Below are 24,023 nucleotides of genomic sequence, written 5' to 3' on the forward strand. Positions count from 1 at the left end.
TAAACAGATCCCCCAGTTCCTTTTATCCAGATTTTCACCCATTAAACTACTCTGTTTTCTTTATTTTAACAATAGAAGGCTAAAATAGTCTTTTACCCTATTTTGATATTAAAAAGACATAATAACCCTTAAAAACTCCAAATCTCAAATTTCTCTCCACCTCACCTCACCTCCACCTCCAACCTTCACCTTTTCATCTTCCGCTTCTCTCATCTTTGCCAACTCACTGCCCGGCCATTTTTCCGTACTTTCCGGTAATGAAGCCCAGATCTAGCGATGACTATTCATCTCCCTCTTACATTTCTCCTATTTTTCTTCTTCTTCACCGCGCGATTTTGCCTTTCCCATCCAATCCCTGATCCCCGCGTGCTGGACACCCCCATCACCACCAATCATTTCCCTTCCTTAACCACACCAACAAAGGGTTTTTCAGCATCATAAGAAATGAGATCTGGAGGTCCCCTCACAACTTTAGAGATGTAGGTGTTACTAAAACCATGGCTACTGAGAAGCCTAAGAACTGAGTCCGCTATTTCTGTGTTCCTCAATTTAAGATTCTTAGAAACAGAAATAGCATATTCTAAAGACAACCCACATGAGTTTATCAAGCATGTGACCGTCAATGACTGACTTTGTTCATTTTGATTAGCTGATTAAAGAAATCTAACAATCAAAAATGTGTTTTGAGAAAAACCCAGATGAGTTGTTGAGTTGATGAAGACAGATGTGTTCTTTTTACACAAAAAATGAAACATAATGAACTTTGTACTTACTTGGCTAAACTAACTTCAACATTGAGATGCCAATGTTTATAGGAAAATGTTACACCCATAATTTCTTCTCACAAATTTTCTCTCACATCTCGTAATTAGTCAGTTTATAATAAGTCCTACCTAAGTCCCACTAAAAAAATTGTAATTGATCAATTACGATCTGACGCATCAGAGTTGTGAAAGAAAGTTTATGAAAATAGGTTGTGAGTATATTATTACTTATATTCGTATTTGCAATCAAGGAGAATCAGAGTATGCTCAAAAGATATATTTAAGAGAAAATAATCGTATTCAATTAAATTGAATTATTGGTATTGATGTGTTGTATGTTATTATATAAATATACAGTTTATTTATACAGAATTTCAATAACCGTGTAAGGAAATATAATATTGCCATAAACTGTAATCTCCCTGGGAAAAGCAACATAATAATATCATGGCTCTAGCCAAGGCATCATATCTCATTTTTACATATGTCAACATATTGCGCAGACTTTTGAATTGAAGGAACCATATTAAGTATATAAACGATAAGATGTTAGAGCATCTCTAAATAACTCTTTATATGATCTATTCATAAAAGTAAGAGTCCAACAGACTCTTTATTTTTAAAATATAAATTAGAGAGTGAGTTTGACTTTCACTCTCTATCATAATTTTAATTAATAAACTATAAGTTCCTACGCATTTTATTTATTAATGCTCTCTCTCAATAAGTCGTTTTCTTAAAAATAAAGAGCATCTTCATTAAATTTAAAAAGTCTATTAGATTTGAATAAAAATTGTGTTCTTTATATTTTAAAATGAATGAAGATGCTCTTTATTTATATGAAAGATGCTCTTCAAAATAAAAATCAACATTGGAGATGTTCTTAAAATACTAAATTATATATGATTTTTAAGGATTTATTACATTTCCCCCCAAAGATTTATTTAAATTATTTCTCCCTCAGCTATCGAAAATATAACAGAAAACCCCCCAGCATTGCAATTAGACCTGGCAATACCCGCGGGCAATCCAAACGGATGGGTACAGGTAACAGTATAAATTATCTATATGAAGTTTACCCATACCCGGCTCGCCTATAAAGAAAGCAGGTGGGTCGGGTAATGCCCGCNAGTAATATTTTATAATTGCATATTCTGAATAAAATGAATATTATATATTAATTTTATAAATGAATTAGGCAATTGTTTTTTGTTTTATTTATTTATTTTATTGCGTGGTTATTTCAACCTAGTGGGTGCGGGCTGTTTAAATTATAGGGAAACTCGTGAAGACAGCCCTTCGCTTTTCTTTGGAGCTGTTTGTGAGAACCCTAGTGCCTTAATACAATGGTGGCCGCCAAGAAGACTGTAACTCATCTCCTTCTCCATCTCTCTTTTTTCTTCTTTATTCTTTTGCAATCTTAATTAAAGAAGAGAAATATGTTGATTGTGGCTAACTCTTGCAGAAGAAGTCCCATGAGAGCATCAACAGCAGGCTTGCTCTTGTCATGAAAAGTGGCAAGTACACTTTGGGTTACAAAACTGTACTTGACACCCTAAGAAGCTCCAAAGGTAACCTAACCTATTAACTTTAGTTTTCGTTTTATTTTATGTATTGATGATTATATTATCTCTGTATTTTTTAGCTACATTTATGAACTAAAATGACTCTTAGCTGTGGACCCAGAAAAATCGCTGTGTTTTTGTTGTTAGGTTGTGACTCTTTTTCATGAGAACTCAGAAATTATTGGGTTTTGACTGGATCTAGTTTTTGTTATGGGAATATTTCATTTTTTGAGGATTTGTTAAATGAACCCATTTTGTTTTTCCTTTTTTGGGTTGCAGCGAAGCTGGTTATCATTGCCAACAACTGCCCTCCTCTTCGGAAGTCCGAGATAGAGTACTATGCGATGTTGGCTAAAGTTGGGGTTCACCACTACAACGGGAGTAAGTTTCTTAATCTTCTTATTGCCTTCTACTCATATGCAAAGTATATTTGTTCTTTGGCTTTCTTTTTATTTTCCTGTTATTTATGGCTATTTAAGTTTTAAATTTGACATATAAAGTCATGCATAATACTAGTAAACTTTGATTAGAGGGGACAAACTGTTATGTAGAATAGATGGATTTAATAATTTGTTCCGGTTTCTATGGATTAGATTTGGGTTTGTTTCAGACGATTGATGGGTTATATTGCTGTGTTCCATTTTTGTTACTAATGGATAATTGCCAAATGCTAAGCTAAATTGCTTCTGATTTCATAAGTTAATGCAATGTATTGCCATATTGCTTGCGCATTATCTTTTTGTAAGATGTAAAATATAGATGAATTCCAATTGTATTGTAACTATCAAGCTTACTGATAGTAACCTTTTTGTTTCGGGTCCAATAGCAGATAACTAGCCTTTTTTTCCCCTTCAGTGTGATTGCTAAATGTTTGTATAATTCGAGTTTCTGATTTGGATTCTGGATACATTTTCCTTATAGAATTGTTTCTTTTGTTATGTCAGACAATGTAGACTTGGGGACTGCTTGTGGAAAATATTTCAGAGTTTGCTGCCTCAGCATCATTGATGCAGGTATGTTGACAACTTTGTTTTCTTTTTCCTTTTAAATTTTTTAGCTTGACTTATAATGTGTAACTTTTCTTATTGTGGTGATCTTATGTTTCTACAGGTGACTCGGATATCATCAAGAGCATGCCTACCGAGCACTAATGAGTGAACAATGAACAATATCATATCCGTCTAGGAATCGGTCAAATTTTTCACCAATTTTTTCTATTTACAAGCTTTGTTTTGTTCACTAGGACTATAAATCTTGAACTCGGAAACTGCTTTCTGCCCATTTTTTGCGTTGAGACATAATCTGCTATGCTGTGTACTAGAATTTTGTGAGTTTCAAGTTAATTGCTTTAAAACCTTGGCATGCACTAGTGTGGTAGCTACCCTGTTCATTCTGAAGGGTTTGGGTTTGCTCAATGATAGAATGCCTAATTGGTGTGCAGCTTATTTCTTGATATTATGATATGATGTGGTAGTCGAACATAAAAACTGTGATTTCATTGATTTGAAACAAGTTTAAAGATTTTTATAAATAAAAAGTAGTTCTGAAACAATGGAGAAAGAATATGCAATGCAAGAAAGCTTAGTAGTTAGAGAAAGATTTATTGTTAATAGAGAATTCCCAATGATGAGATATTATACAAGTATAAGCTTTTTTTCTCTTTTGATCAAGGGTAACAAAGGAGTTCTTGAGTAAAAAATTAGGGCACATTTGTTTGCGTTTTTATTTTCAGTTTTTCAATATATATTTGCAAGAGAAATACTTATATAGGATGGTCCTACCACCTCGATTGGGTAACATGGTGCGACCCTTCAATAAAATAGTGGGATGTGCTTTCACATATATGCAAAAATTTCTCTTTCATCCATTTATTATCATGGTTGATCAGTATCTGCTCTATATGATTCATCAATAAACACCACCATAATGGATGGTTATTATAACTAACTCTATATGTCATTATATCAATGGAGTGTTTCACCATGTCTGTTTCATATTAGTATTTCTCATATCGACAAATATTTTTTGGTTTTGTTTTTGTAAAACAAATGAAACCTATTTCTTTACTTAGGTGTAGAGAAAGGAAAAAGGTCGAAAAGGTAAATAGGTTCCCACCTTTGCAAAGAATTAAAAGAATACACTCTCTTGTATTTTCTCTCTTCTCTTTCTTATAAACTATTTTTTAAAATTTAATTTCAATTTTAAACTAAAAATTTTATTACATTTCAAAAAAAAGGATAAAATCATTCATAAAATCTTTATAAACTTTTCAAGAGGAACAAATGAAGTATTTTATAAGTTTTTATAAATAATCACATTTTGCTTTAAAAAATAAATTAATAAAATCATTCATGGAATCTTAATGAACTTTTTAAGAACAAATGAAGGTGGGGATGAGGATGGGTATGTTTACTTATAACAATGAATATGTTACGAACAGTGATGGAACTGAATAAATTTTATACTCTTGGACAAAATTCCCTCAAGATTAAATGATTATATATGTATATTTTATAACAATATAAAATTTATAATAGATTGATTCAACATAAATCATTCCCTAATTTAATATATTTTCTAAAATATTTAAAAATGGAATTAATTAGTATAATTAAAAACTGATATAATATTAACAAATTTTATTTCACAAATAAAAATATTATTTTCTATTTAAATAAATAAATTTCAAAACTAGTCAACGTCTTTGGGTGGTGACATTCCTTCATGTTTCTAGTCAGAAACGGAAATTGAAGGCTGGTTTCCTGTATGTTACCAGTCATGTATTGCATTATATTTATAGAAGTAATACATGTATTTGAATTTACAAAGTTTTGCTTACCAATAGTTTTTATTGTTGATAATATTGGAGGTATCTGATTTCCTCCATTTTCTAGGTATTGTAAAATTACCAAGGTAATCTTATTTTTGTTATAATTATATCCCTTATTAATTAAAAATTTGGACAATAATGCCCCTGTTAAAATCAATTTACATTAATATATCTTCAATTTACCTTATTTAATTAAGTTTTTGGACAATAATGCCTTATATTTAGAACAAGTTATAGACCCACCGCCACCCAGCCACCATCCCCGACAGGGGCCAACCACCACTAACCACTGCGCGAAAGTCACCGGAGTCCCTAAAAAGACCGAGAGTCATTGGGAGGCTCAGAGGCTTCGATATGCCGTTTTGGCCATATTGACCGCGAAAAGACCATATCAGGCTAGATCTAAGCGAGATATGGCCGTTAACAGCCAGATTTTGCCCAGATTGGCCGATAATGGCCAAGGATCTAGCCATTAACGGCCAGATCCATCGATCAGGCCGAAATGGCCAGATTATTTTCGACCATATCTGGTCTGATATGGCCGTTTTCAGCCATCAATATGGCCGAAAACAGCCATATTGGAGCCTCGCGATCACGGGAGCTACTCACAGCGACTTTCGGTAACTTCCGATGTGGTTTGCGTGGTGGCACGGGGGTGGGGGTGATTTGTCATTAATTAAGTTGTATATAAGCGGGGTTGTTTAGCTAAATCTGAAATATTGGGGGTTAAAAAATTCAAAAATTAATAATAAAATAATATTATATAATAATTTTAAAAAAGGAATTTAATAATTTAAATAACATACCACCAATTATTCTCTCTAACCAACATATTAATATAACATACCACCAACTAACCAAACACATTTTAAAGATTTTCAAATCTTCAAGTAATATAATATTTCAGTAATCTAACATTGCAGTAATCCACATTCTCTAAACCAAACGCACCTTAGAGTTAATTGCATCTTTTCCCCCAAGTATGATTGAATGACAAACATTCAATGTTTACAAATAACAAAAATCTCTCTGCAATTAAATTTCAAGTATAAATATTTATTAATTCTTATAGTGTAAGTTTAACAATTTATTAATGACGTGGGATTTTTGTCTTATATCAAACGTCTCTTATATTCATCATAAAAGCCACAAAAACCAAACTTTCAAAGACTTAGTGTAACGTGCTATACTTTTTGGGTAAGGAAAGATGATACAGAGGACCTCTTCTTCCTCTGTGGCAACTTCTTTCCCTATAAGATAATGATAAGGGTCGAAGTCCTTTTTTGCCAGTAACCTTACTGGACCATTTTCCGGACTGTACAGAAACGAATTATTGAATTCTACCTACCTTCAATTATGTCCATGTTCTCTATTCCAAGCTCTTTCTTTCTTGAGCTCGCTCAAAGCTTTGAAGCTCTCTCAAGTCTCGAACTTTTCAGGTATTTATACTTTTTTATTTTGAATATTTTGATAGTTGTTCATATGGTTAGTTTAAATTGAAATGTTGAGGCCTGCAACTCTTTCATGCTTTCAGTTCCTATTTTATACATTTCCTGGAAAGTACTTCCGAAACCTTCACCCATGCCTTATCAAACATTCTGACCTCACATCCAATCTTGAAGCTATATATAATCCCAGAACCCTCATATTCTTCTGTATTGCAATTTTACATTCGAAATCTTCGCTTCAACACATCCTCGATCGAAAACCAGACTTATACTAGCTGCATTGCATCAGTCTCAGTCCAAGCTGCCATACTTTGTGGTAAAAAACATGCCCTGTGATGAAAATTAGAAGTGGGGGTCTGACTATGAGGGAACATTTATGTGTCGAGCGTCCCGTTCTTCCTCCTAGACATGTTTAATCTTCGTTCGATTGATATCGACATTAAAAACGAGAGCGCTGGGTTGAATCTGGAGCAACTCTGGGTGAATTACTATAGGAATTTCTGAAAAAAGCAAACTCATGGCTTTCCAGTTGGGGTGTGTCCTACGTGGTGTTGGGGCACTTGACTGCAGGTGGTATGGTAACATGTGAGAAAATATGGACTGTCAGTCGATAACGTTATCGATGCTAAATTGTTGATGCTAAAGGGAGAGTTCTGGATAGAAAATCCATGGGTGAAGATCTGTTTTGGGCTATCAAAGGAGGGGAGCAGCTAGCTTTGGAGTTGTTCTTGCTTATAAGATTAAGCTGGTTCATGTTCGGAAATTGTCACTGTCTTTCAGGTTGAAAGAACTCTAGAACAAAATGCCACTAAATTGTGTATGCCTGGCAACATGTTTCACACAAGCTTCATGAAGATCTCTTCATCAGGCTGTTCTAGAGTAAAACAGATCCCAAACTGGCGAAAAGACGAAGACCCTAAGAGCTCATTCGTTTCGTTCCTCGGTGATTCCGAGAGACCCTCTCCATCATGAATCAGAATTTTCCTGAACTGGGTTAACTCAATCAGATGCATTGAAATGAGTTGGATTCAGTCAGTAGTTTACTGGTCTACATTTTCCTCTTGGGAGCCTGCCGAAGTTTTGTTACATCGAAGCCTCCAAAACTGACTTCTCTGAAGAGAAAGTCAGACTATGTGAAGGAGGCCGATCTCAAAGGATGGCCTAGAGGGGATCTGGAAGAAAATGATCGAATTAGAGAAGCCATACTTGATATTCAACCCTTATGGTGGGGAAAATGGCTGAGATTCCTGCAACAGAAATTCCATTCCCCATAGAGCTGGAAATTTATGGAAGATTCAGTATGTAACAAATTGGAATGAAGAAGGAATTGATGCAGCAAAATCATACTTAGATTTGACCAGGAAACTTTACAATTACATGACTCCTTTTGTGTCGAAGAATCCAAGACAGGCGTTTCTGAACTACAGGGATCTTGACTTGGGGATCAATAGCCACAGAAAAGACAGCTACATGGAAGGAAGAGGTTATGGCATCAAATACTTAGGGATAATTTTGATAGATTGGTGCAATTAAGACTAAGGTTGATCCTGGTAATTTTTTCAGGAATGAACAGAGCATTCCGTTCTTCATCAACTAAATGAAGTAGAATAAAGACAATGTTTTAGCCTTGTCTTTCTAGCTATTTAATTGCCGCTTGTAAGAATAAAAACCCTTGTTCTCTGTTAATATATGTATATTTGTCTTAGCTTTGATAGATTTATGTTGAATATGGGTATCTTCTCTTAACTTTGATGGATTGTTTGCCTATGACGACTATTCAGAGTTCCAATGTCTAATTGGGTTTAGAATTAGTTTATTAATATTTGGGCCTAGTCGGGTTAGATTTGAGTAAACCAAATGGGGTTAGGGTTTTCTATTATAAATATTTGTAAGAGCATCTCAATAGTCTCTTTATTTTGAAGAACATCTTTATATAAATAAGAGTATCTTCATTAATTTTTAATATAAAACACAATTTTTATTCAAATCCAATAGACTCTTAAATTTGATGAAAATGCTTTTTATTTAAGAAATAACTTAATGGGAGAGAGAATTAATAAATAAATGTATAGGAACTTGTAGTTTATTAATTAAAATTGGATGAGAATAAATTTGACTCTTAAATGTGGAGAGTCAAACTACTCTCTAATTTATATTTTAAGATAAAAGTATGTTGACTCTTGTTTTTTAGATAGACTCTTTATAATAAAGAGTCATTTAGAGATGCTCAATAGTGAGAAGCCTAATATGAAAATAGAGAGTGAGAGTGAGCTGTCATTGTAATTGCTGCAGAGTTCTGATATTCAATAAAACTCTATGTTGGAATCTGACATAGTTCCTTAAAATGAACGAACCAGGGTAAATTGTGTATTCCGTCTTTTATTTTATACTTTACTTGTGACGTCTTGGTTTTGTTTCAAGATTCTAAACATTAGAGCAAAGCAACTCTTAACCAAGAGATTAAGCTATGTATAAACTAAACTACATTTCTTTCTCACATGAACTAATCAATCAAATATCAACACGGACATTATAAAAAAAAAAAAAAAAAAGATATTAATAAGAAAATCTGTTATAGGATTCTAATATTACAAAAATTTGAAAAAATACCTCTGTGACAATAAACTCTATATAATGCAGATTTTATAAACCCTGTCACATTAAACTTTATGTAGATGGTATACCTATAGAATTGCAGATTGTATAAACCTAGACAAAACCCTTTGCAATATGCATAGATGGGGCTTTGGGCTGACCGACTTGAATGTGGGACAGCTGGGTTTTAACCAAGTTGATTCGTGGGTTGTAACGGGGCTCTGAGCTGGACCAACTTGATTTGTGGGTTTAATGCACAAATATCACTTCATTTATTAATGAGCGGTCCATTGTGGCACGAAGATCTAACCCTAAGTTTAAATACCTTAAACTCTCAAGAATCATAAGAACGCAAAGAACAAAGATGAAAAGAAAAAATTATATTTTATTACTCTGAATCGAATACAATACTTAGAATATGAAAAAAATTAAGACTAATTAGTTTTATATAGGGTTTACAAATAGATTACGGTTCATACTTATTTATTCAATTAGATGGTTAGATTAATTATACCAATAATATAATTATGCTGCTTTTTGGGAATAAACATTTTGGAAGCTTTTGTAAAGATTCTCTAACATATTCTTTGATGCTTTTAGGTAGACCTAGTAAAACGATCAAGTGGACCCAGTACTGGCTAGGCCCAAGAATATGAACCCAACGGATATGGACTCAACACAAGTTGATTCTAAACGGGTCCAAATATTTTATCTAAACCTACCCTATGCCGGTACAAATGAACCCGCGGGTACTATGGGTGTTTTGTTTTATTATTCCCTATCTTATTTCTAATCAATTCCCAAAATACTATTGTTTAATTATTTGAAATACTATTCTATTTTTTAATATTTTTAGACCCCTTAAGTTTATTAATTTAATTAAACCCCTTGAAAAAAGTTTAAAAATTAACAAAAACACCCCCACCCACCCATAGTTGCCAGATTCCGGTAACCACGTCGGCGATTGCGGAATCTGTCACAACGGCGTACAAACGACCAAATTAGCGGTAATTCGCCGATTTGGCCTTTTTCGGTCGATCCACAGTGGATCTGGCCGAAAAGGCCAGATATGGGTCGTTATGATGACCAAATCTTGGCCTATGCGGCCGTCGACGCCAAATATGGTCGTAGATATGGCATTTTCTGGCCATATCTGTGGTGGATTTGGCCGGAAAAGGCCATATCGACGTCAGAACGGTCTACTTCGTAACGCCATTTTCTAACAGTCTTGGCGCTGGTGGCCAGAATCTACACTGTGGGTGGGTGGGGTGTTTTGTCATTTTACAAAATTTTTATATAGCGTATTAATTAAATTAGCAAACTTATGGGGTTTTTTGTTAATTTTTAAATTTTACCTCTCAATACTACCCTATTCAACTACCCAATATTATTCCCAAAATCTATCCAAATACAAAACAAACGCACACTATACTATTCACTCCTATTTTCAATTTGACATAGGTCTATTTGAGATAACAACCATCTACAGCAGATTATTATAACAGTATAAATTTTTAATAAAATAATATGCTTGATTTAATTTTCAAGTTGGCTACGGTGCGTTTGGCTTATTGTTTTTATCCATATTCCAATCCTATTTTTCAATGTTGTTTGGCACGTTATTTCCAAAATATTAGTCTATTTTTTTAATTACGTTGAGACCCTTAAGTTTATTAATTTCATTAAATACCCCTCAGAAAAAAGTTTAAAACTAACAAAAACACCCCCCCACCAATACCTACCAGATTCCGGCAACCACCGCTGATGGTAGTCGGAATCTATCACAATATCACATAGCCACCGGAATAGCCAGTAATGGCTAGATCTACCATCAACGATGACCAAGAAATGGTCGTCGTTGATAGACAACGACGACATATCTTTGGCCGTCGTTTAACCTTTTCCGGCCATCGCAGCCACAGCAGTTCGTAGATCTGGCCTTTCTGACCAGATCCGTGGTGGATCTGGCCAGAAAAGGCCATAATGACGCGTTACGGCATAGATCCGACCGGTCTGTGTCGTAACGAAATTTTCGACCAGATTCCGGCGGTGGTGGCCGGAATCTGGCACTATAGGTGGTGAGGGTGTTTTTGTTATTTATATTAGGGTATTTAAAATTAGTAAATAAGGGTATTTTCATAAATTTAAAGTTTATCTCGTAATACTCCTCTATCACAACCCAATACTGTCTCCAAAATCCTATCCAAAATAATAAACCAAACGCACCCTTTAACATTGTGGATAAATTCTTAAAAAAAAAATTATGAATGTTTTTTATTCAATATTTTATTAAAGGTGTTTGGTACTTAAAATAAAACATAAACTTCTTAATCCCGATGGTAATGAAAATAACCATCTCCAACTTCATCTAAAAGTGTTCGACAAATTAATTTAAAAAAAAATGCTTATAGAAGAAGTTGGTTATAAAATTATATTTATATTAATTAATCATTTAACGCCCGGAATTTATTTTACCTGATTCTTTAAACTCCTAAATTAAGATAAATAATTATTAAAACTTGTTGTGACACAAGAAAATAAAAAAAAAAAGTTATTCACAAATATGGATATTATTCGAAAACAACTTTAAAAGAAATCCAATAGAATTTTCCTAGGATTTTTAATGTAATTATTTTCAATATTATCAGTATATTTTATAATTGCATATTCTGAATAAATGAATATTATATATTATTTTATAAATGAATTAGGCAATTGTTTTTTGTTATTTATTTATTTTATTGCGTGGTTATTTCAACCTAGTGGGTGCGGGCTGTTAAATTATTAGGGAAACTCGTGAAGACAGCCCTTCGTTTTTCTTTGGAGCTGTTTGTGAGAACCCTAGTGCCTTAATACAATGTGGGCCGCCAAGAAGACTGTAACTCATCTCCTTCTCCATCTCTCTTTTTTCTTCTTTATCTTTTGCAATCTTAATTAAAGAAGAGAAATATGTGATTGTGGCTAACTCTTGCAGAGAGAAGTCCATGGAGCATCAACACGCAGGCTTGCTCTTGTCATGAAAGTGAAGTACACTTTGGGTTACAAAACTGTACTTGACACCCTAAGAAGCTCCAAAGGTAACCTAACCTATTAACTTTAGTTTTCGTGTTTTTAGTATTGATGATTATATTATCTCTGTATTTTTAGCTACATTTATGAACTAAAATGACTCTTAGCGTGGACCCAGAAAAATCGCGTGTTTTTGTTGTTAGGTTGTGACTCTTTTTCATGAGAACTCAGAAATTATTGGGTTTTGAGGATCTAGTTTTTGTATGGAATATTTCATTTTTTGAGGATTTGTTAAATGAACCCATTTTGTTTTTCCTTTTTTGGGTTGCAGCGAAGCTGGTTATCATTGCAACAACTGCCCTCCTCTCGGAAGTCGAGATAAGGAAAATCCTATTCCTAGCTTCAATTTATAGAATCCTTTGTCATAAATGGACCTCTTTAAATTTCTGATGATATGACTCATTTAGTGCACATTTTGGAAAAATGCAATTAAAATCTCTTTCTGGGTTTAATAGTTTAATTGAGCAAGCATTAGGGTCAATGATAATTTTATTTTATTTTCATTAATAACTTCAACATTTATAGATTTACACCATCATATTGTTTTTTTTTTTTTTTTTTTTTTTTAAGATACTTGAGGTATCCAGATCTATATTAGAGTATGCCTAATCCTCGAGACCACAGAACACTTTACAAGCTTAATGAATCAAGATAATTGCATAATATGGTTGGTACATCTTCTACGACTTAAACACAAGACCCCCTGAGTATAATTAACCCTAGTGATTAAAGGGTTTGTCATCCAACCATAAGGGAAGAGGTAAATATTGTTTGTTTTTCGCCTCACAATGCAAACATTTTTCATCCTATTTCATTTATGTAGCTATAATGTTTGCAATTTTAGCATCAAAGGATCATAAGTGGTGTTTTATATGATTAATTTCTACCATCATTTTGTTTCAATTGGTCTCAGCTTCATTTCCCTTTAATTGGGGGGAGAGAGAATTAGTCATGCATTTAACCAACCTGTTCTTCATATGTTAATCCTGAGTAATAATTTAGTATATTGGATTTAGACAATTTTTACAAGTTATATTCTTGATTTTACCATAATATTTTTACCTTAATTTTCGACCTTTCCTTCTCTTAACTTTAAGGTGTGAAGATACATCCACCAATGAAACAGAAAATATAAATAAAACGAATAAAAATTGAGAGCAAAAAATGTATTTTTACAGCTTGAACTATACAATATAGCCGCAGGCTACTATCATAAATGTGAAAATCAGGACATGATAAGTAGAAAATATATTATTAAACCAGTGAGTTGCTGGATATCGACCCCGATTATTATTGTTTTGGTCTTAATTATCTTGATCTCATCCTTGAAATATCATTAATATCACTTATTTAAGAAATAGTCAGAAAATCCTCTTTTATTATAGATATTATATATTTAATTAATTTTGTTTTATTAATAATAAAATGTAAAAAAAATTCATTACTCATTTGAATTCATATTAAAATATTAAAGAAATTACACAAAAATCAATTATAGTAAAATATTTTTTACTCGAACACAAGAATCATAAGTATAACTAACCTAATGATTAAAAGATTTGTCATCCAACCATAAAGAAAGATATTACCATTAACATGATTCTTAAAAACCTTATTCATTTACATTACATGATTCACCCTCATATAATAGAACTTCATAATACAAAGGTTGTATTAGTGAAAACCGCATCTACATATGACTAATGAAAGTTGAATATTAGATTAAATTTAACTCATATAAGTATAAAAAAATTTATATTTATTTGTAATAATAAAATCATAAATGGATAGAATATAAAAAGATTAGATAAATAAATAATTTTCTAGAAGTACGTCGTATCGTATGTATCCTCCCATGCTTAAAAGACCTTCCGTACTAAAAACAAAGCAAATGTTAAAATTGCTGTCAGACAAATTTTACAAAGAATCATGCTTTCTTTATAATTCTCAAGAAAAACTCATTTATAATGCGTCACACACATTGATTTTTTTTTTTTTTAAGTCATTGTTAAATACTATAAATAATCGTAAAATAATTATTGACACATCATTGTTTACTACTACAAGTTTATCACTAATTTGATAAGTTTATAGAAAAAAAATTACTATTAACATATTTTTTGCCACAAATTCACATTATAATCTTGTAAACTTTGATAATAAACTTGCAAAATCACGCTGAGTAACATTATCATTTCAAAATTTGAATGCATGAAAAAGGATAGATTATAAAGTAATATTACGCCCACAACTCAATCTCAAAACCTTCTCTTATAACCCCAACATGACAATTGGACTGGTAACTATCACGTAAGCTCCCAACACACCCAATGCACTAAATGACTTTGACTAAACACAAAATGTCATTTCTTAAGGATTAATAGTCATTCCTTCATAAAGAATTATTGTTCTTTATGAAGAAACAATCGTTCATTCATAAGTTATAAGGAACAATCATTTCTTATGAATTAAACAGTTGTTCCTTAGAAAGGAACAACCATTCTTTATGAATGAAACAATCATTCCTTATAAATGAACGGTCGTTCATCTCTAAGGAATAACCATTCGTGTTTAGTCAAAGTTATCAGTTGACATAGTAGTGTCAACTCTGCTGCTACGTTAGGGTTGTAAGAGAAAGTTGTGACTTGTGAGATTGGGTTCAAAACGTAGTATTTTTATAGATTATATTTAGGGGGCGTTTGGTTAGAAGTAATCTAAGATTACTAAGGTTATGTCATCTTATATTACTTGATTATCATGTTTGGTTGTCAAGTAATATAAGATTCCGGTAATCTTGCATTACCAATAGTTGTTATTGTTGATAATATTGGAGGTAATCTGATTTCCTCCATTTTCTTAGGTATTGTAAAATTACCAAGGTAATCTTATTTTTGTTATAATTATATCCCTTATTAATTAAAAATTTGGACAATAATGCCCCTGTTTTAAAATCAATTTACATTAATATATCATTTCAATTTTACCCTTATTTAATTAAGTTTTTGGACAATAATGCCCTTATATTTAGAACAAGTTATAGACCGTCACCGCCACCCAGCCACCATCACCGACAGCGGGCCAACCACCACTAACCACTGCCGGAAAGTCACCGGAGTCCCTAAAAAAGACCGAGAGTCATTGGGAGGCTCCTAGAGGCTTCGATATGACCGTTTTGGCCATATTGACGGTCGAAAACGACCATATCAGGCTAGATCTAAGCGAGATCTGGCCGTTAACAGCCAGATTTTGCCCAGATTTGGCCGATAATGCCAAGGATCTAGCCATTAACGGCCAGATCCATCGATCAGGCCTGAAATGGCCAGATTATTTTCGACCATATCTGGTCTGATATGGCCGTTTTCAGCCATCAATATGGCCGAAAACAGCCATATTGGAGCCTCGCGATCACGGTGAGCTACTCACAGCGACTTTCGGTAACTTCCGATGGTGGTTTGCGGTGGTGGCGGCTGGGGGTGGGGGTGATTTTGTCATTAATTAAAGTTGTATATAAGCGGGGGTGTTTTAGCTAAATCTGAAATATTGGGGGTTAAAAAATTCAAAAATTAATAATAAAAATAATATTATATTAATATTTTAAAAAATGGCAATTTAATAATTTAAATAACATACCTACCAATTTATTCTCTCTAACCAAACATATTAATATAACATACTCACCAACTAACCAAACACATTTTTCTAAAGATTTTCAATAATCTTCAAGGTAATATAATATTTCAGTAATCTAACATTGTCAGTAATCCAACATTCTCTAAACCAAACGCACCCTTAGAGTTAATTGCATCTTTTCCCCCAAGTATGATTGAATGACAAACATTCAATGTTTACAAAATAACAAAAATCTCTCTGCAATTAAATTTCAAGTATAAATATTTATTAATTCTTAATAGTGTAAGTTTAACAATTTATTAATGACGTGGGATTTTTGTCCTTATATCAAACGTCTCTTATATTCATCATAAAAGCAACAAAAACCAGAACTTTCAAAGACTTATTGATAACGTGCTATACTTTTTGGGTAAGGAAAGATGATACAGAGGGACCTCTTCTTCCTTCTGTGGCCAACTTCTTTCCCTATAAGATAACTGATAAGGGTCGAAGTCCTTTTTTGCCAGTAACCTTACTGGACCATTTTCCGGACTGTACAGAAACTGAATTATTGAATTCGTTACCTACCTTCAATTATTGTCCATGTTCTCTATTCCAAGCTCTCTTTCTTTCTTTAGCTCGCTCAAAGCTTTGAAGCTCTCTCAAGTCTCGAATCTTTCAAGGTATTTATACTTTTTTATTTTTGAATATTTTGATAGTTGTTCATATGGTTAGTTTAAATTGAAATGTTGAGGCCTGCAACTCTTTCACTGCTTTCAGTTCCTATTTTATACATTTCCTGGAAAGTAACTTTCCCTGAAACCTTTCACCAATGCCTTATCAAACATTCTGACCTCACCCATCCAATCTCTGAAGCTATATATAATCCCCAGAACCCCTCATATTCTTCTGTATTGCAATTTTACATTCGAAATCTTCGCTTCAACACATCCTCGACTCGAAAACCAGACGTTATACTAGCTGCATTGCATCAGTCTCATGTCCAAGCTGCCATACTTTGTGGTAAAAAACATGCCCTGTTGATGAAAATTAGAAGTGGGGGTCATGACTATGAGGGAACATCTTATGTGTCGAGCGTCCCGTTCTTCCTCCTAGACATGTTCAATCTTCGTTCGATTGATATCGACATTAAAAACGAGAGCGCTTGGGTTGAATCTGGAGCAACTCTGGGTGAATTACTATATGGAATTTCTGAAAAAAGCAAAACTCATGGCTTTCCAGTTGGGGTGTGTCCTACAGTTGGTGTTGGTGGGCACTTGACTGCAGGTGGGTATGGTAACATGATGAGAAAATATGGACTGTCAGTCGATAACGTTATCGATGCTAAATTTGTTGATGCTAAAGGGAGAGTTCTGGATAGAAAATCCATGGGTGAAGATCTGTTTTGGGCTATCAAAGGAGGGGGAGCAGCTAGCTTTGGAGTTGTTCTTGCTTATAAGATTAAGCTGGTTCATGTTCCGGAAATTGTCACTGTCTTTCAGGTTGAAAGAACTCTAGAACAAAATGCCACTGAAATTGTGTATGCCTGGCAACATGTTTCACACAAGCTTCATGAAGATCTCTTCATCAGGCTTGTTCTAGATGTAATAAACAGATCCCAAACTGGCGAAAAGACGAAGACCCTAAGAGCTTCATTCGTTTCCTTGTTCCTCGGTGATTCCGAGAGACTCCTCTCCATCATGAATCAGAATTTTCCTGAACTGGGGTTAACTCAATCAGATTGCATTGAAATGAGTTGGATTCAGTCAGTAGTTTACTGGTCTACATATTTTCCTCTTGGGACGCCTGCCGAAGTTTTGTTACATCGAAAGCCTCCAAAACTGACTTCTCTGAAGAGAAAGTCAGACTATGTGAAGGAGCCGATCTCAAAGGATGGCCTAGAGGGGATCTGGAAGAAAATGATCGAATTAGAGAAGCCATACTTGATATTCAACCCTTATGGTGGGAAAATGGCTGAGATTCCTGCAACAGAAATTCCATTCCCACATAGAGCTGGAAATTTATGGAAGATTCAGTATGTAACAAATTGGAATGAAGAAGGAATTGATGCAGCAAATCACTACTTAGATTTGACCAGGAAACTTTACAATTACATGACTCCTTTTGTGTCGAAGAATCCAAGACAGGCGTTTCTGAACTACAGGGATCTTGACTTGGGGATCAATAGCCACAATGAAAAGACAAGCTACATGGAAGGAAGAGGTTATGGCATCAAATATCTTAGGGATAATTTTGATAGATTGGTGCAAATTAAGACTAAGGTTGATCCTGGTAATTTTTTCAGGAATGAACAGAGCATTCCAGTTCTTCATCAACTAAATGAAGTAGAATAAAGACAATGTTTTAGCCTTGTCTTTCTAGCTATTTTAATTGCCGCTTGTAAGAATAAAAACCCTTGTTCTCTGTTAATATATTGTATATTTGTCTTAGCTTTGATAGATTTTATGTTGAATATGGTGTATACTTCTCTTAACTTTGATGGATTGTTTGCCTATGACGACTCATTCAGAGTTCCAATGTCTAATTGGGTTTAGAATTAGTTTATTAATATTTGGGCCTAGATCGGGTTAGATTTGAGTAAACCCAAATGGGGTTAGGGTTTTCTATTATAAATACTTTGTAAGAGCATCTCCAATAGTGCTCTTTATTTTGAAGAACATCTTTCATATAAATAAAGAGTATCTTCATTAATTTTTAGATATAAATAACACAATTTTTATTCAAATCCAATAGACTCTTTAAATTTGATGAAAATGCTCTTTATTTTTAAGAAATAAACTTAATGGGAGAGAGAATTAATAAATAAAATGTATAGGAACTTGTAGTTTATTAATTAAAATTAGGATAGAGAATGAAATTTGACTCTCTAAATGTGGAGAGTCAAACTCACTCTCTAATTTATATTTTAAAGATAAATAGTATGTTGAACTCTTGTTTTTATAGATAGACTCTTTATAATAAAGAGTCATTTAGAGATGCTCTAATAGTGAGAAGCCTAATATGAAAATAGAGAGTGAGAGTGAGCTGTCATTGTAATTGCTGCAGAGTTCTGATATTCAATAAAAACTCTATGTTGGAATGCTGGACATAGTTCCTTAAAATGAACGAACCAGGGTAAATCGTGTATTCCGTCTTTTATTTTATACTTTACTTGTGACGTCTTTGGTTTTCTGTTTCAAGATTCTAAACATTAGAGCTAAAGCAACTCTTAATCCAAGAGATTAAGCTATGTATAAACTAAACTACATTTCTTTCTCACATGAACTAATCAATCAAATATCAACACGGACATTATAAAAAATAAAAAATAAAAAATAAATCTCAAAAATAGATACTAATAAGAAAATCTGTTATAGGATTCTAATATTACAAAAATTTGAAAAATTACCTCTGTGACAATAAACTCTATATAATTGCAGATTTTATAAACCCTGTCACATTAAACTTTATGTAGATGGTATACCTATAGAATTGCAGATTGTATAAACCTAGGACAATAAACCCTTTGCAATATGCATAGATGGGGCTTTGGGCTGACCGACTTGAATTGTGGACAGCTTGGGTTTTAACCAAGTTGATTCGTGGGTTGTAACGGGGCTCTGAGCTGGACCAACTTGATTTGTGGGCTTTAATGCACAAATATCACTTCATTTATTAATGAGCGGTCCATTGTGTCACGAAGATCTAACCCTAAGTTTAAATACCTTACAAACTCTCAAAGAATCATAAGAACGCAAAGAACAAAGATGAAAAGAAAAAATTATATTTTATTACTCTGAATCGAATACAATACTTAGAATAATTACCAAGGTAATCTTATTTTTGTTATAATTATATCCCTTATTAATTAAAAATTTGGACAATAATGCCCCTGTTTTAAAATCAATTTACATTAATATATCATTTCAATTTTATCCTTATTTAATTAAGTTTTTGGACAATAATGCCCTTATATTTAGAACAAGTGATAGACCACCACCGCCACCCAGCCACCATCGCCGACAGCGGGCCAACCACCACTAACCACTGCCGAAAAGTCACCGAAGTCCCTAAAAAGTACCGAGAGTCATTGGGAGGCTTCGATATGGCCGTTTTGGCCATATTGACAGCCGAAAATGACCATATCAGGCTAGATCTAAGCGAGATATGGCCGTTAACAGCCAGATTTTGCCCAGATATGGCCGATAATGGCCAAGGATCTAGCTATTAACGGCCAGATCCATCGATCAGACCCGAAATGGCCAGATTATTTTCGACCATATCTGGTCTGATATGGCCGTTTTCAGCCATCAATATGGCCAGAAACAGCCATATTGGAGCCTCGCGATCACGGTGAGCTACTCACAGCGACTTTCGGTAACTTCCGATTGTGGTTTGCAGTGGTGGCAACAGGGGGTGGGGGTGATTTTGTCATTAATTAAAGTTGTATATAAGCAGGGGTGTTTTAGCTAAATCTGAAATATTGGGGGTTAAAAAATTATTCAAAAATTAATAATAAAAATAATATTATATTAATATTTTAAAAAAGGGTAATTTAGTAATTTAAATAACATACCCACCAATTTATTCTCTCTAACCAAACGTATTAATATAACATACCCACCAACTAACCAAACACATTTTTCTAAAGATTTTCAATAATCTTCAAGTTAATATAATATTCCAGTAATCTAACATTGCCAGTAATCCAACATTCTCTAAACCAAACGCACCCTTAGAGTTAATTGCATCTTTTCCCCCAAGTATGATTGAATGACAAACATTCAATGTTTACAAAATAACAAAAATCTCTCTGCAATTAAATTTCAAGTATAAATATTTATTAATTCTTAGTAGTGTAAGTTTAACAATTTATTAATGACGTGGGATTTTTGTCCTTATATCAAACGTCTCTTATATTCATCATAAAAGCCACAAAAACCAAAACTTTCAAAGACTTATTGATAACGTGCTATACTTTTTGGGTAAGGAAAGATGATACAGAAGGACCTCTTCTTCCTTCTGTGGCCAACTTCTTTCCCTATAAGATAACTGATAAGGGTCGAAGTCCTTTTTTGCCAGTAACCTTACTGGACCATTTTCCGGACTGTACAGAAACTGAATTATTGAATTCGTTACCTACCTTCAATTATTGTCCATGTTCTCTATTCCAAGCTCTCTTTCTTTCTTTAGCTCGCTCAAAGCTTTGAAGCTCTCTCAAGTCTCGAATCTTTCAAGGTATTTATACTTTTTTATTTTTGAATATTTTGATAGTTGTTCATATGGTTAGTTTAAATTGAAATGTTGAGGCCTGCAACTCTTTCACTGCTTTCAGTTCCTATTTTATACATTTCCTGGAAAGTAACTTTCCCTGAAACCTTTCACCAATGCCTTATCAAACATTCTGACCTCACCCATCCAATCTCTGAAGCTATATATAATCCCCAGAACCCCTCATATTCTTCTGTATTGCAATTTTACATTCGAAATCTTCGCTTCAACACATCCTCGACTCGAAAACCAGACGTTATACTAGCTGCATTGCATCAGTCTCATGTCCAAGCTGCCATACTTTGTGGTAAAAAACATGCCCTGTTGATGAAAATTAGAAGTGGGGGTCATGACTATGAGGGAACATCTTATGTGTCGAGCGTCCCGTTCTTCCTCCTAGACATGTTCAATCTTCGTTCGATTGATATCGACATTAAAAACGAGAGCGCTTGGGTTGAATCTGGAGCAACTCTGGGTGAATTACTATATGGAATTTCTGAAAAAAGCAAAACTCATGGCTTTCCAGTTGGGGTGTGTCCTACAGTTGGTGTTGGTGGGCACTTGACTGCAGGTGGGTATGGTAACATGATGAGAAAATATGGACTGTCAGTCGATAACGTTATCGATGCTAAATTTGTTGATGCTAAAGGGAGAGTTCTGGATAGAAAATCCATGGGTGAAGATCTGTTTTGGGCTATCAAAGGAGGGGGAGCAGCTAGCTTTGGAGTTGTTCTTGCTTATAAGATTAAGCTGGTTCATGTTCCGGAAATTGTCACTGTCTTTCAGGTTGAAAGAACTCTAGAACAAAATGCCACTGAAATTGTGTATGCCTGGCAACATGTTTCACACAAGCTTCATGAAGATCTCTTCATCAGGCTTGTTCTAGATGTAATAAACAGATCCCAAACTGGCGAAAAGACGAAGACCCTAAGAGCTTCATTCGTTTCCTTGTTCCTCGGTGATTCCGAGAGACTCCTCTCCATCATGAATCAGAATTTTCCTGAACTGGGGTTAACTCAATCAGATTGCATTGAAATGAGTTGGATTCAGTCAGTAGTTTACTGGTCTACATATTTTCCTCTTGGGACGCCTGCCGAAGTTTTGTTACATCGAAAGCCTCCAAAACTGACTTCTCTGAAGAGAAAGTCAGACTATGTGAAGGAGCCGATCTCAAAGGATGGCCTAGAGGGGATCTGGAAGAAAATGATCGAATTAGAGAAGCCATACTTGATATTCAACCCTTATGGTGGGAAAATGGCTGAGATTCCTGCAACAGAAATTCCATTCCCACATAGAGCTGGAAATTTATGGAAGATTCAGTATGTAACAAATTGGAATGAAGAAGGAATTGATGCAGCAAATCACTACTTAGATTTGACCAGGAAACTTTACAATTACATGACTCCTTTTGTGTCGAAGAATCCAAGACAGGCGTTTCTGAACTACAGGGATCTTGACTTGGGGATCAATAGCCACAATGAAAAGACGAGCTACATGGAAGGAAGAGGTTATGGCATCAAATATCTTAGGGATAATTTTGATAGATTGGTGCAAATTAAGACTAAGGTTGATCCTGGTAATTTTTTCAGGAATGAACAGAGCATTCCAGTTCTTCATCAACTAAATGAAGTAGAATAAAGACAATGTTTTAGCCTTGTCTTTCTAGCTATTTAACTATTTTAATTGCTGCTTGTAAGAATAAAAACCCTTGTTCTCTGTTAATATAGTGTATACTCCCTTAGTTATGATAGATTTTATGTTGAATATGGGGTATGCTTCTCTTAACTTTCACGGATTATTTGCCTATAGCGACTTATTCAGAATCTCAATGTCTAATTGGGTTTAGAATTAGTTTATTAATATATGGGCCTAGGTCGGGTTAGATTCGAGTAAAACCTAAATGGGGTTAGGGTTTTCTATTATAAGTATTTTGTAAGAGCATATCTAATAGTACTCTTTATTTTGAAGAACATCTTTTATATAAATAAGGAGCATCTTCATTAATTTTTAAATATAAAGAACACAATTTTTATTTAAATCCAATAGACTCTTTAAATTTGATGAAGATGTTCTTTATTTGTAAGAAATAGACTTAATGGGAGAGAGAATTAATAAATAAAATGTATAGGAACTTGTAGTTTATTAATTAAAATTTGGATAGAGAATAAAATTTGACTCTCTAAATGTGGAGAGTCAAACTCACTCTCTAATTTATATTTTATAGATAAAGAGTATGTTGGACTCTTGTTTTTATAGATGGACTCTTTATAATAAAGAGTTTGGGTCATATAAAGAGTCCTTTGGAGATGCTCTAATAGTGAGAAGCCTAATATGAAAATAGAGAGTGAGAGTGAGCTGCCGTTGTAATTGCTGCAGAGTTCTGATATTCAATAAAAACTCTCCGTTGGAATACTAGACATAGTTCCTTAATAGGAACGAACCAGGGTAAATTGTGTATTCCGTCTTTTATTTTATACTTTACTTGTGACGTCTTTGGTTTTCGGTTTCAAGATTCTAAACATTAGAGCAAAAGCAACTCTTAATCCAAGAGATTAAGCTATGTATAAACTAAACTACATTTCTTTCTCACATGAACTAATCAATCAAATATCAACACGGACATTATAAAAAATAAAAAATAAAAAATAAATCTCAAAAATAGATACTAATAAGAAAATCTGTTATAGGATTCTAATATTACAAAAATTTGAAAAATGACCTCTGTGACAATAAACTCTATATAATTGCAGATTTTATAAACCCTGTCACATTAAACTTTATGTAGATGGTATACCTATAGAATTGCAGATTGTATAAACCTAGGACAATAAACCCTTGCAATATGCGTAGATGGGGGCTTTGGGCTGACCGA

The 24,023-nt window shown here is 33.7% G+C and overlaps 3 protein-coding genes and 1 pseudogene across 3 annotated transcripts; all 4 read left to right on the forward strand.

The window, feature by feature from the left end:
- Positions 1-2,006: 2,006 nt before the first annotated feature.
- LOC116127390 (60S ribosomal protein L30-like) lies at positions 2,007-3,691 on the forward strand. Its single transcript, XM_031413035.1, has 5 exons — positions 2,007-2,131; positions 2,230-2,335; positions 2,609-2,710; positions 3,274-3,342; positions 3,440-3,691. Exons 1-5 carry the CDS (start codon positions 2,111-2,113, stop codon positions 3,478-3,480), a joined length of 339 nt encoding a protein of 112 aa, XP_031268895.1. The 5' UTR covers positions 2,007-2,110; the 3' UTR covers positions 3,481-3,691.
- Positions 3,692-5,661: 1,970 nt separating this feature from the next.
- On the forward strand, positions 5,662-8,204 carry LOC116127229 (annotated as a pseudogene).
- An 8,084-nt stretch (positions 8,205-16,288) lies between these two features.
- Positions 16,289-18,425, forward strand: LOC116127427 (berberine bridge enzyme-like 8). Its single transcript, XM_031413079.1, has one exon. The coding sequence runs from the start codon at positions 16,627-16,629 to the stop codon at positions 18,232-18,234; it is 1,608 nt and encodes a 535-aa protein (XP_031268939.1). The 5' UTR covers positions 16,289-16,626; the 3' UTR covers positions 18,235-18,425.
- Positions 18,426-20,893: 2,468 nt separating this feature from the next.
- LOC116127216 (berberine bridge enzyme-like 8) lies at positions 20,894-22,817 on the forward strand. Its single transcript, XM_031412870.1, has one exon. It carries the CDS (start codon positions 21,182-21,184, stop codon positions 22,787-22,789), a length of 1,608 nt encoding a protein of 535 aa, XP_031268730.1. The 5' UTR covers positions 20,894-21,181; the 3' UTR covers positions 22,790-22,817.
- The last annotated feature ends 1,206 nt before the right edge of the window (positions 22,818-24,023 follow it).

The sequence above is a fragment of the Pistacia vera genome, unplaced genomic scaffold (genome assembly GCF_008641045.1).
Source record: "Pistacia vera cultivar Batoury unplaced genomic scaffold, PisVer_v2 Contig190, whole genome shotgun sequence".
Lineage (NCBI taxonomy): Eukaryota > Viridiplantae > Streptophyta > Magnoliopsida > Sapindales > Anacardiaceae > Pistacia > Pistacia vera.